Source organism: Thamnophis sirtalis, unplaced genomic scaffold (assembly GCF_051295495.1).
Source record: "Thamnophis sirtalis isolate CommonGarterSnake01/CBP01778 unplaced genomic scaffold, rThaSir2_p1.2 scaffold_11, whole genome shotgun sequence".
Classification (NCBI taxonomy): domain Eukaryota; kingdom Metazoa; phylum Chordata; class Lepidosauria; order Squamata; family Natricidae; genus Thamnophis; species Thamnophis sirtalis.
In genome coordinates, this window is record NW_028261391.1 from 43963879 (window position 1) to 43978003 (window position 14125).

Here is a 14125-nt window from a genome sequence, read left to right on the forward strand (position 1 = left end):
GCCTGCGGAGCTCTTTTTAAGTTGAAATCAAGGAAAAGCTTCCTTTGTTCTCCCTCTCGGCCAGTTTATTCGGGCAGCCAAACGGACTGGATGGGAAACCCACAGGTTCACTTTTGCCGAAACCTCCTCGCCGTTTCCAGGGGCGACTACGTGACTCCAAGCTCATCTCTTTTGGATCTTGTATATGCGACGTTGCTGCTGCTATAAAGCCTGTTCCGCAGGGACGTTTCTCTGCCCGTTATTAGCACAGGCGATCGGGCCCTGCCTCTACCCCGCCCGGAATGATCGCCTCGATTCAGTCCAGATTACAACCCTTGCGTTTTAATTTTGCAAACATAGCCCAGGGCGAGAGGACACCGTTGCTGACCGGTCACATACCTTGGCTAGTACGTTTTTATCGACGTACACGTGTCGTGTTACGTTACAACAAAATGGCGTGAAGAGTGTTCTCGCGTAAAGAACGAACCCTTATATGCAAACTACTACTGTAGTCATGACGGCGCTATGGTTCACCTGGCAAAGTTGAAGATGATCACAAAATTTCTCTAAAAAGTAATGGCAGGCTAGGCTACAAAATGGTGGTTTTTAAAAATCATCTGCTTACTTTTGCCGTAGAACCTGCTGTAAAGCACCGAACGAGCAGGTGGGAAGCGTGGGGTGGGGTGGGGGCGCTCCTCGCCAGCGAAGGAGTAAACGCCTTGGGGACTCTTTCCTTACATCTTCTGCGCGTTCCGCTGGGTCGGGTTGTCAGCCGGAAGGAGCCCAAGCGCAGTCGCGCAGGTTAAGCTCAAGGATCAGAAGAGAAATCAAGATCGCCCTTAAAGATACTACAGGTGCCAGGTGTAGTCTCTGGCTCCTGGCCCCGATGGCTTAAAACGTACCACAGATCGCGGTTTATCATATTACTCCCGTTTATTTTAACACACATGCATTTCTTATTCTGTCCGCTGGAAGAAGTTTCATGAGAGTTGTAAAAGGAACCTCTCCCCTCCCTGGACAGATCATTGATACACTTGGCATCGCTCAATCTAGATTTTATAGATCAGAAGAATGAGAAGCCTGTCAAGAAAGAAGGCAAATATACGTGTCAAGTTGCTAATCTACAGCTGGGTGGAGAAAATGTCTGTTTACAGACGTGAACAAAAGGAAGAGGTCCTAGGCAGGGGAATGCATCTAATGCACGCTGGAGCCTGAGTGGTAGACGTCTCCCAGAGAGTATGTATGGGCCACAGTTTAAATTAGGGAGCCCAAATGGACCCTGAGATTCTACCGTCCTTCTGGACAATAACAGCTCGCCTGGAGCAGCGGAAGCGTGGCACTGCATGCTCAGAAACCTTTCACAGTTCAAAAATCCATTAATTTATGGTAAAGAGATTTCTTTGGCAAAGGGACCCTGAACGAAACCATTAACCAGGGAGCTCAATAATCGTGTTTCTCGGGAACGCCACGGGTCATGTAATCACAAGAGCAGGCAGGCAAGCGTGAGAGGGTGCACAATTAGACACGCCTGTGTTCATTCTCATTCAATTAATGCAGACACGAAACTTCAGTTCACACTATTAGTTCTTGGTAATCATCCGGGTTGAATATCCGAGTTGAATATGCATAAAACATTACATTAAAACATTTGTTTCTACACGCACCAGTGGGTTGGGCCAGAAGAATTCACACTCTCATGCCTTAGTTCCTGAACCACTGGCAGCATGTTTTAAATATTAACTCCAAAAGAGGACCATCGAGAAATGCCTGTGTGATCCACCGGTAGAGAATGCTGGGCAAAACGGGCCCACCGCCTGAAACAGCGGAGAGCTTTTTTGTTCTTACGGTCCTCTCATTTGACTGGTAGAGACAAGGAGCAAAGTCTACTCAGCTTGCCTTCTCGTTACAGCTTCACAGAGTTCCAAGATACGAGGAAGGGTCTACGAAGATGCTGTAGGTTCTTTACCTCCCCTTCTCCCTATCTAATATCCCTCTGCATTTTAGGAATCTCCTCTTTAGTTCTTAGGTACTGGCCTGAATTTTGACCGCCAGGAGGCACTCAGGGAACGGCCGATCCTAAAGCAAGGTCAGATAGTGTAGTTACTGGAAGGCAAATCAAAGCCTCAGAAGCTCTTTGTAGTGCGCCCTCTGCCGCATTCTACAGTTGACAAAATCAGACAGCCCCCACCCCCTGCTTTCTCCAGGCAGGTTCAGCGGCTACGAAACTTTGAGAGAAACTGAGAAGCTGTCGTTTCTTCGCTTTCCCCCCCTTTTTAAATAACTTCTTTTCCTATCCCTATTAATGCCCATGACATCTCAATATAGAATGCAAACACAAGAAAGATTCAGTCTAACCACTGAAAGTTCCTGCTTTTCATCTATAACCTTTTAAGTCTACTGTAGACACAGATATATAAAAAAGGTAAAGATATTCTTTCAGCTCATACCCTGTTGACCCCCTAAATAAGTCCCTGTAGTTTTCTTCACTAAAAATGATTTATCATTACCACCTTGTTTGTTCTGGCGGGTCCACAGTTCTTGAATTTTATGGTGGTCTCCCATCCAAGAACTCAGCAAAACAGACCTTGCTCAGGTTTCCAGGATCAAACTGAATGGAAACACCAGGCTGGGTAGAGATGCAGAATTGAATTAGAACATACTCATTTGTAGGGTGAACTTAGCTTTGCTTTTGGATTTTCCATAGACACCAATCTCATTTGTTAGAACATTTGGCATTTCATTTTATCTGAGAAGCATTTGTCTATGCAAAATTATGAAAACCCAATAAACTCCTAACATTTTCCATTAAGTGTATACTATTTCTACACTATAGTATGGTAAACAGAGTATACTGTTGATAAATATCACCAGGTGAATGCATTAAAATGGCATTATTGGGGGAATTAAAGTTGAGTTTGCAGCTTTTGTATTTATCTAGAAATTTTGGCCTTGGAATGGCCATGGCCAGATATTGAAACAATATAATAATTGATAAATTTTACATTCTGGAGCATTGAATCACAAACTCTATAGTACAAATTGAGCAAACTGCTTCCAGAAAGGAATCCAAGGGTGTGAAACAGAAGAACATTAAATGTAATTCTATTTTTTTTCCTTATACACACCTAATGGATGTATCAAGAAACATGGATAAGATGGATTTTCTGGGTATTTAAACCAGCTCATTAGCTCACTTTCTCATTAAACCAAATAAAAAATGACAAACCAGCACCCCAAAAATGCAGTGGGGAGTAGTATGCTTTTCAACATTCTTCAACAGTGAAAAAATGCCTCTCACTTCTGAAACCTGTATAAAATTGAGGGAGGATGGATGCCCTTCCTCTAAAGGCAGGCAAACTAGAAAACAGCAGCTGAAAGACCGAATTCTAATTCATTTGGAGTAAAGGCACAGAACAACACGAAGTCTTCTAGAACAGATATGTCCAAATGCTAGTAAATAATTACCAGGGAAATTTATTTCCATATCATTATTTCACATGAATGTAAGGCAATGCTATGATTAGAGCATGTGCACTATTTAAGCATATAAGTATAGAAAATATTTTAGCCTACTCCTAAAAGGTTTTCAGTGGAACTTCCTCGTAGTGAACAGGTTGGGACTGCAGTGCACTAGCTGGTAGAATTATACTGGAACTAGAGATAAATGGTCACCAACACACATTTCATCTTTTATTAAAATGGAAGGAAAACAAACTCTTCCTCGGGTTGCAGAAAGAAGTCCTACAGAGAGTTGGTTGCAATAATTGCTGCTTCCAAACCAGCTCTTGCTAGATATTTCAAAGGGATCTTCAGAAATGCTGTTCAATAGATTCCAGCAGCTATCAAAACAATAGAAGTAACTTTGGACCTTTGGAGGAGGTGAAAATGACAGAGGCCTTGTGATACTTTAAAGATGAGCAAATTTAGAATAATTTATAATCTTTAGAATTCTTTATTGGCCAAATATGATTGGACACACAAAGAATTTGTCTTTGGTGCACATGCTCTCAGTGTATCTATTAATAAGCATAAGATCATTGGGGTAGGTGCAGGTGGCATATAGATTTAATATATTATTAATAGTAATATTAAGAAGGTTTTTTTAGAACAGATATCACCCTCAAAGCTTTTCAGATATCAATGGTACAGTGAAGAACCATCCAGATTTTTCAGATGGATATTTAGAATATTAATTTGGAGAGAAATAAAAGATTTATCAGAAATCCCTAGTGATGACAAGGATTTTAACATACTTAAATTCTATATGTATCAAAAAAGAGGAATGATTTCATAAAACCACCAATGGTTTAAAATATATGGAAAAGGGTTTCTTACTATGCCTTTTCACCAATCTTATCATAGCTTACCTTGTACTTAAAAGATATCCAGCTTAAAGAAAATAGAAGAGATGCTTCCTATTAGCTTTCCCAAGTTTATTTTAGGATATCTTAATTTGCAGAGGTGAAAGATGCATAAAACCAGAGTTTAATTATATTTAAATAATTGGGCAAACTACGCTTCATGGCAACCAATATTGGAAATTTTGGAAACTTGATGACTTTTAATATAATTGGAAAATGTACTGGAAAAAGAATGATCAATAATCTGAAGACAGAGGTCATTTGCTTTAATAAATGTTCCACATGGTAGCAGTAAAGAATGTAGCAGTTACACACACAACTCAAGAGTTTTAAAGTTTCCTAGCACTGGATCTGGATACTGTCAAAAGAAAGGGGAGGGGAAGAGGGTAGAAGAAAAGAGGCTACTGGGCTCAAGGACTCTGTTGGGCTACCGGGAATGAAGAGCGATTTACATTCATAAAGGAAGAGCAATATTATCCCCAACTTTCAGTGTGAACTTCCAAATTCAGGGCTCAGTCCAATTACACAGCCAGATTCTGAGAGAGGCCACACGGCTACGATTTAATATATTTCTCTGGGCCGGGTAAGTTTAGCAGTACTGTAACCTATTCCTCCGCCCTTGCTGTTTCTCCCTGATTCCAAGAAGACATCAAATACAGCACCTTTCCTGCCCGAAATGTTTTAATGCCGTGGCACCACCACCATCCTAGTGAACCTTAACAGCAAGGTGTTTATGAATGGCTATAACAGGACAATGTATTGCAAAAGCGCATATTTCATCATTTGGAAATATTAGGAGCCTAGAATAAGGAGCGTCTTCCTCCGGTCAAAAGCCGTGAAAAATTCTCTGTTAAGTAATCATTTTGTTTGTAGTTTGCGATGGGATAAATCCTACTGCAAATCGATGAGGGCTTGCTGATCAAATAATTATTACCGTAGCCGCATTCTTGTTATATAGTACTTATTTAGTCAGGAGTAAACTCCAATAGGGTTGGTAGGATTTATTTTCTAATTAAAAATACACAGGACAGGAGGATGATCTGATGTCCACAAGGATTTAAATAATCAGCGATCTTCTTGTGTACCAATTACTCTTTCAGGAAAATTCTGGTATCTGAAACCTACTCGTGAGTAGGAATGTTTTTAGACTTAATATCCATATAGTGCAATCGATTCACCTCTCACATTTCAGTGAGGCGCTTCCTATAGCACAGTATCCAGTGAGAGGAAGGGAGGTTAATCCTAGTCTCTCGAGCCATAAATCAGAGCTGCAGTCGACTAAACCCAGTCGTTTTTACTTTAGGGTAGGCATGACAGGGACCCACACAGACCCGGCAGAAAACCACTTTCTGAAGACAATATCCGATATTGGAAAAGCTGCAGAATTCTGACCGTTCATCTACAGTCCCTAACGTTTTGAGGTATGTTTTTTTTTGTGTATGTGTGCGCGAGCGCGTACACGCGTGTGTGCTGAATAATCGGTTTATACTGACAAAGGGAGGTGGATTGAAGTTCTTCTTTTTAGGCCATAAGGACTGTGGACTGGAGGTGAATGTACAAGGATGATCTGAAGTGCCGGCTGTTCCGCCGCAGAGGTTAAAAAAAAATGCTGCTCGCCACTCTCAGGGGCTGCTTAGCTGTTTCAGCCGCGGCTCCAGCGGGCTGCATGTAAACAAGACTCGGAGAGACCAGCCCTTGCAACTGTTTAGCAATCCAATTCCAACGAATATATTTCTTTTTGGAAAAGGAGTGGTCTGCATTTCTCTGGAGTTGATTTCGTGTTTAGTACTCCATGGGAGATTACAGTCGCGCAGATTTACTCCGAAGCAATTTTCCTTTGCTCCATGTGGATATTATACCCAGAAAAGACAGATCAGCACCTCAAAAGGAAGGGGATACCAACATCCGCTAAGAGCGCCGTTGGAGGCTTGTTTTGAACTAGAGTTCTCCCAAGCCCCATAGTGGATCTCTCCCAAAGAAGGGGGGAGTGGCGATTATTTGCGTTAAGGCGCCTCTTTTAGTTGTATACGAGACAAAACTGGACCAATTCTTTTGACCGCCTCGCTTATCCCCAGCCTGCCCGATATGGCAGCTCAGTTCCCGACACCTCCGACTGGAAAAATACCTCTGCACTGCCTTTGCAGCCGAAGAGAAGGGTTTCCCAAGAAAAGGCGGAAGGCGATTGCGCCGAAAGCAGAGGTATGGGGGTAAAAAGATGGGCATTTTCGTAGAACTTTTCTCGGTTGTTCGGGAAAGGCTGCTTTTCCAATATGGGAAAAATTACCCTCCTGGCCTATAAGATGGCTTGACTCACCACTCCATCTCGTTCCGGTTTTCCTCCCCGTAACGAGAGCTCTAGTTTTCAAGGCAGCATTTCTCTTTAATCCCCAGCATTTCTTTCTCGGCGGCCTCCGACTCCGGACTCCTCTCTCGGTCTTAGGCAGCTGTTTAAACTGCTGCTAGTTATCCCTGCACTCTTGGTTTTGAGACTGCTCGGTAAGAACGTAGAAGAATCAGGAAACAAGCAAAGACCAAAGTTAATGCTTTTCTCTCCCCCCCCCCCCAATCAGCGACCTACCCCTCCCCGTCTTCCTCTCTACACTGGCTCCAGATCCCTATAGAACCTCCAGCACTGTCTCTGCGAGTGAGCTATTGCGACTGAACAATGCAATCTATGTCGGGGCTCTGCTTGACCCGCCCAGGTGAGACTCCGGTGGCAAAACTACCCTTAACAAAAGGATTGTTTGCAGTTTCTGGATAGATTTCTTTTAAGCAATCAAAGAGGGGGAAGGCCTTTGGCAAAAAAACAAAAACAAAAAAAACCATTCGCTGCCTGCAGCCGTCATCCTTTAGGAAATCAGCCTGGGCCATTGGGGATCCCGGGCCGAGAGTTGTTAAGCTAGGAACGATTCTCCTTTACCTTTAGAAACGCGAAAATGTCCGCAGGCGGCGACTCTTCTAGGGGCGGCGCTGGTGAACAAGGCGTCTTGGCACCGGCCCCGGGGAAGGCTGGTCAGGGGCGTGAGCTCCCCTCTTCCCCCAGCACCAAAACATTGGGGGGGAGGGGGAGGGAAAAAGGCAGCGCGCCCCCACGCTTTGCACTCCGGACAATTAGCTGCCCGTGACTGGCTGTGCCCGGTGCGGGACTTAATTGGGGAGCCCCCCTCGGCCCAGCATGCTCTGCCCCGGCTCTGGCCCTTCTGGCTTCTTGGCCTTTTTGGCCCCTGGACTGGCGTTGTTGGCTCACCTCTCTCTCCCCTCTCAGGCCGGGGTGAAGCGCCTTCCCGCCAGGACAAGCCCGCAGGGCACCCCGGGCAGGACGCTCATCCTCCTGGACGTGAGTACCAGGAGCTCCCTCCGTGTCACCAGCGAGAACTTCCTCTCGCTTCAACTGGATCCTTCAATCCTTCACGACGGCTGGCTGGACTTCCTCAGGTAAGAGGGTTTCTCTCCACGCGCCGCGTTTTCTTTCGCCCTTCCATCCCTCGTGGCTCCCACTGCGGTTAGAGACCCATGCGCCCTCCGGGCTCCCACGGCCCGCAGAGCCGCGGCGAAGAGGCCGGGCCATGGTTCCTATTAAGATGCACATGTTTGTAATGGAGAAAGCATCTCGGAAACGTATCGCTCTTCTGAAACATTCTGGCTGCTTGTCTCCCCCCCCCTCGCCCCTCTCCGGAGGTTTGCTGGGACGGATGTCATCCCTAGGGGTCTGCAGGGGGTCTCAAATTGCCTCCTGCGAGGCGCCCCCAGGACCGTACCCAGGCCCCAGCCTTCCCGTCTCCTCTGGCGTTTGGGATCCGGGAAAACAGAGAAAAGAGGAGAGGCGCTTCGGGCGATGCCACAAGTAGCTATGGCGAAGGGTCGCTGGAAAAATCTCCCCACCTCCGGAGGCAAAAGAAACGCGGGTCCTTCTGCTACGCTGGTCAGGACAACACACGGGCTTCCCCGCCGACAGCCAATCGCTGCGCCGCCTGTTGTCCCAAGCACGTGGGGAGGGGTGTGTGTGGAGGTAGAGAAAGGGACCTCCGCGGAGTCCGGGGAGGTGGTAGCAAGGGCAACGCCAGCTCCGTCGGGAAAACGCAAGTGCCGGCCCTTGTGCCTCTCCCCCTGCCCGCATGTGGCGGAGAACCGCCGCCGTTCCTGTGGCGACCTTTGGAGAACGGATGCTCGGCTCTCCGGCGCTTTCCGCCAGCAGCTGGTGCAGGAATTCAAGCCAGTGTACTCGGCTTTTGGGGCCTCTCCCGGAGCTGCGCTGATAGCTTCCGGCTTGGAGAGCCGTTTCTTGACGGGCACCGGAGCCGCGATGGCGCCGCGCCCGGCCCGTCGCAGTCGTGCTTCGCCTCGCTCCCTCCTTTTTGGCCCTCGCTCATTCACAGCCCTTCTCTGTGCAGCTCCCGGCGCTTGGTGACCTTGGCGCGTGGCCTGGCGCCCGCCTTCCTCCGCTTCGCGGGCAAAAGGACCGACTTTTTGCAGTTCCAGAACGTGAAGAACCCAGCCAAGAGCCGCGGTGGACCGGGGCCGGATTACTACCTCAAAAACTACGAGGACGGTGAGAATCAGGCCTCGGGGGCAGAGTGGGGAGCCACGGGAAGGAAGGCCCTGGGGAGGAAATCTCAGAGAGTGTCTGAGAGGAGCAAGTGAAAGGCGCCTGGGTCACTGGAGGCCAAAGCCAGGCATTCTGAAGGAGGCCTTTAGTAGCACCTCTTTTTGGGTGGGTGGGTGGGGGAACTCTGGCATTGGGAAGTGCAGGGATAAAAACTAGTTTGTGGGAAGTGTGGGTGCTATGACTGAGTTCATACCTGTTCACACAAAAGTGTGGAGGGGAGGGAGCTTTTGCTGCTGTTGTCACCAAATTACCCCCCCCCCTGAGAAATTTGGCACTCCTGTTTTACTTCTCTCTTACCTCATGTGAGTGACAGAAAATTGCCAACTATATACTTCCTAAGTCTCAAGGAGCTTGTCAATTAATAAAAAGCTTCAGTACAAGTGGAAATATAAAGAAATGTGCTGCCTTCTTTTGTGGAAGAAGCACAATACTGTGCTTCCAACATATTGGAAATATCTAGGCTAGATAAACAGTAACCACGTGCATGAAAAGGTTGTATTGACAAAAGATATTTGTATTTCTGGGGTTAACTACATCAGGCAAGTAAGAAGAGAGTGCTGTCCTCACAATATCTATTTTGTAGAATCAAGGTCCCTCTCTTATGTCCCTCCTCCAAGGCATTCCAGCGACATGGGGGACGAGGTTGAGAACCTAGATCTTTCCTTGTTCTTCTAGTATGTATAGACATACTGGTTCAAACAAGAACTGTGAATGTTATAAACACTTTACTAATGTATTTATTTTAATATTTATATTCCATTTCTCAAAGAAAAAAGCATTTCTAGATGGTGTATAAATTTAAATTTAAATTCACTATGATTTAGTATATGACCTATTATTCTTTAAAATTGCTATTATGAATTATTGACAATAAGATGATTGTTTATTTCTGGATCTATTATTAATAATTAATTCAGGTCAGTTAGTAAAGGCAAATGATAATTTATGCCTTTTATAAGTATGCAATTAAAGTGTAACTTGAAAGAAAGAGTAACAAATGAGAATTACAAAGCTAGGCATTTTAGGCTCATTACCAATAGTCCAATATATGTTAACTTCTCATTAGAACTTTCCCTCAGTACGTTTCATATTATGTTAGATAACGTAACTGCATATTTAGCATTTCTAATCTACCAGAACATATGTCAAAATTGAGGTATTAAAATCCAATGTAGTTGTGGCTGACAGAGAAAATGGAATGAACAATTGCCTACATAAATGATGAAGAAGCACTTTGTAGAATGTTTTCTAAAGAGGATAAAATTCATAAAGAAATATTAAAGAGATGCAAATGTTGATACTAAGGCAGTGGATAGTATGTGGTCTGTTGTGAGGAATGACTGTTAATTGAAAGAGGTGAAAATAGTTGTTATATAAGCATTTGCTTCTCTCCATTTGTTAGTGGCAGTCTCCAATATTGTCTGCCCCCTGGAAATAGCTGAAGACAGAACTTTCTTGGATCTGATGCCAGATGTTGTGTCTGGGGTTTAATTGCCTTTTCCTTTATATTGTTTTTATATTATTATTGTTTACTTTGTGAGCCACCAAGAGCCCTGTGATTAATAAGTAGGGCATGTCTGAAGACACAGAGAACTAAGTTGAATGCACTAGGTATAGGTTGCATAAGAAAGTGTACAATAAAACACAAATATATGTGATCAAGAATGAATGGTAATAATTAAAATGAGGTTGAATACAAAGATGAGTGACCAACTGTCGTTTAGAAAGAATGAATGAAGATTGAACAAACATATACCAAAAGAATGAATGGGCAGAGAGGATGGGGAATATGACAGAGTTATAGTTGGTGTTAGCAAGACTCTTCAAAAGGGATAAAAGTTTAAAGGCAGTGTGAAAATCAAGCCATAGATAAAAGGAAAACAAGGGTGGTTTGCAAGGGTGAAAAGATATGGAGAGGAATAGTGAATGGCATTGTAGCTTGTATTTTTCCTCTTTTTTAACATCAATTTCCTTCACTTACAATTTCATATTCCTTTTCTGTGCTTTACATAACATTGATTACCCCAAAATGCAATAACACAATGGCTATGTATGGTGGGACAATTAGTTATCAAAGAAAGAAGTGAAATACATACTTTTCAGGAAATAGTCTGTGGTATGTTGAAAAGGTGCAAAGAAGAATGAAATAGTGTTCAATGACACAGTCTCTCAGTATGAACAATGATGAGACTAGATGGAGGTTCTCTTAAGGCATCATTAGTGCTATGGATTGTGTATTAAAATTCCTACACATTTATTCTCCTGTTTGAATCATAATGTGCTGTCATCTCTTAGTTTTTTATCCATTCCCCCCTGAACACGAATAAGGGAGTGTTATGGGAAAGAAACCTGGAAGTCCCACTGTACCTGACAATGATGGCACCAGAAGAAAAATTATTAGTGAAAATCTACATTTGGCTGTAATAGAAAGACTGTTTCGTGTGTTGCTATTTTTTGAAAGTGAGGTAGTAGTATTAATATACCATTATAATAATTTATCTGAAAGGAAAATGTTTCAGAATCAAGTGGTAGTTTAATTCCTATTTTGTTGTACCTAGAATATACTTTACCAGTGGAACTGTAGTGGAATTGAATTGCTTATTTTGGAAGGCACTTAAGTCTGCTCTTATTTCCATCTGCTGCCACCTATGCTACTTGAAAGCTGCTATTAATATCAGGAGCTTTTCTTTTTCTGATAACAGAATTGATAAGCATCACTTTCTATATTATCCCTTTTTATACTGTTCTTGAGGAGTGAAAAATGCTACCTAAATTACCATCAAACAAACATTTCTTATTTTTCTAAATGCTTCATATTATATAGCTTATCTTCATGAAAAGCCTATAAATAGAACAGAACCTGAGGGCATTTCATCTAAAACTGAAAACAGCCATGTATTCCTGTTCTAATTGTCATTTTGAACTGGAATAGTTTTGTACTTAAATCAGCAATAAAGTTTTGTCACTTCTTCATCCAGACCTTAATTTTTAAATTTTTCCCTACCATATATTGAGGAAGTTATCTTTTCTTTCTAATGATTGAAGAAAATAATTTTCTAAAATCTTTTCTCTGTTCCAGATATATGGGTTGAGCCATGTGATTTACCATAATGAACTAATCTGTTTTCTACCTACCTATCTAACCGCCATCCATTAGCATCTGTTTGGAGTCAAGGCATTACAGCTTTTAAAACGGAAATAAACTCTGCTAAAAAAGTAATTCTTTTTCCATGAATTCCTAATATCCCAGTTATGTTTCCCTTCATTAGACGCAACTTTAGGAGCAAACTATATTTGCTACTTTTTATACCATTTATTTATTTATATTTATTTATTTTCTATCCACAACTATATTTGGATGAACTGAAATTCCCTTCCACATGAAGGTGAATTACTCCCTCAACACAAAAATAATGGATTTTGACAGAATAATACATAAATTTTTCTCAATGTTGCAGGCATATTTAGGCACATTTAATCATTGATTAAAAGTGCACTTATATGATTAGATTACAAAATTCAAATGACTGATTCAACTTTTTTTCTCTAAATGTATGTTTATGCATCTCCTAATACCAATATCAATTGGTAATTAAAGCAATGTACTATATTTAGGATGTGGATTTTATTAAATAGTGTATTATTTTTATAGAATTAAGCTGTTAAATGTGAGTCGGTATATGCTAGTTGATTCCTGAGGATTGAAGATTGGCTTAATTCCAGTAAAATATATTCAAATGAATTCTGACTGTAATACTGTAATATTTACTTGCATTTATTGCTTTTTCAGTAATTATCATATTTAGAGAAAGCAATCAAGTTACCAATCTTATCCTTGAAAGTCTTTTGGCAGTCTCATATCCTAGAATAATAGGGCTCTATTTAATTAGTCTAGCACTTCTCCTACATGATAAATATTGATGTGTCTTTTGATATATTCTCAAATTCACATCAGTTAATGTCTAGATTATGAAACGTCAATATTTTTTTCCATAAAGGATGTAGTATTTTTTCCTAAATGTTAAAAAAGTCTTCATAATAACAGCAATTGTTATAATCCAAAATTGTATTATTATTCATACATTATAGCTGGATGAAGGACAGGACTGGGAGATGTAAACCTATGACTGAGATTTTACTGATAAACCTAAATGTTTTGAAATTACATTCTTGTACTTTGGAAGGCTGTGGGACATTAATTTTCAATGTATGATATAGTTTATTTACTTTGCTATGTTATTGCAGATGATATACAGTATTCTTCCAGATAAAGCTGTAAGAGATGATCTCTAAGTTTTAAATGTTAATCTGAAAGCTATATTCTTTGTACAGATTCTCCGTATCTTTTCATGAGAGTAAACTCCTTTGAGCACATTACTGAATTACTGTTGAATAGGTGCAGGATACAAGTTGGAATCTTCAATACATTACATAATAATTTAATCCACATCCAATGTTATCAATAAATACAAACGTTTATTCTTAGAAACCTAACATGCATGTCCAAATTAATACAATTATACCATGTATTTTAAATAGACCATCTTTTAAAGAGTTGCTGTGTGCCAACATGGGTGGTTTTATGAATGTCATCTTTGGGATAAACAAAGTGATGTATGATTAGAGACAAGCAAGCATGAGTTCAATTTCAAAAGAAAAGTAGTAGACATACAAACATACCCATCTTCCAGTCTTTCTTTGGCTACCTGATCTAGGAGGCTGTTTGGTTTTTTTTTTAAACCATTACCAGGGAAACCAATTAATCCCAGACAAACTCTGCTGAGTAAGTTGACAAGAGAGAAAGTATCTTATTTTATTATTTAGTTGTTTACTAAGTATAATTTCTATGCCATTTCAGTCTGACTGATTTTAAGTGGTTTATAGAGATTTTATCTGTTTGTCAAACAATTCCAAATTCCCTATGCACACCCCGATTCTATTTCTTTTTTTAATTGTAGAAGTTATTTTTAATATTGATATCTTGTTCGGGAAGGGCAGTACAGGCTGAGATTCCTATTGCATGTACCCTCTCAATTTCACCTGATAAAAGAATGTGCCACGTTCTCCACACAGATTTCTGTCTGTTTTATTCCTCCCCCTTCCCCCCCCAACTTGTTTTGTTGAAGCTGCTATGGTTTAAAAGTTAAAGGGAAAACTTTCTCTGTAGCATAAAACTTCT

At 41.7% G+C, this 14125-nt stretch overlaps 1 protein-coding gene across 1 annotated transcript in view; it reads left to right on the forward strand.

Moving 5' to 3' along the window:
- The first annotated feature begins 7409 nt into the window (after window positions 1-7409).
- Window positions 7410-14125, forward strand: part of HPSE2 (heparanase 2 (inactive)) — a 144426-nt gene continuing 137710 nt past the window's right edge. Inside the window, exons 1-2 of the mRNA XM_087725702.1 lie at window positions 7410-7775; window positions 8732-8889. Coding sequence (XP_087581828.1) covers window positions 7516-7775; window positions 8732-8889 — 418 coding nt within the window. The 5' untranslated portion in view covers window positions 7410-7515. The remainder of the gene's footprint in view (window positions 7776-8731; window positions 8890-14125) is intronic.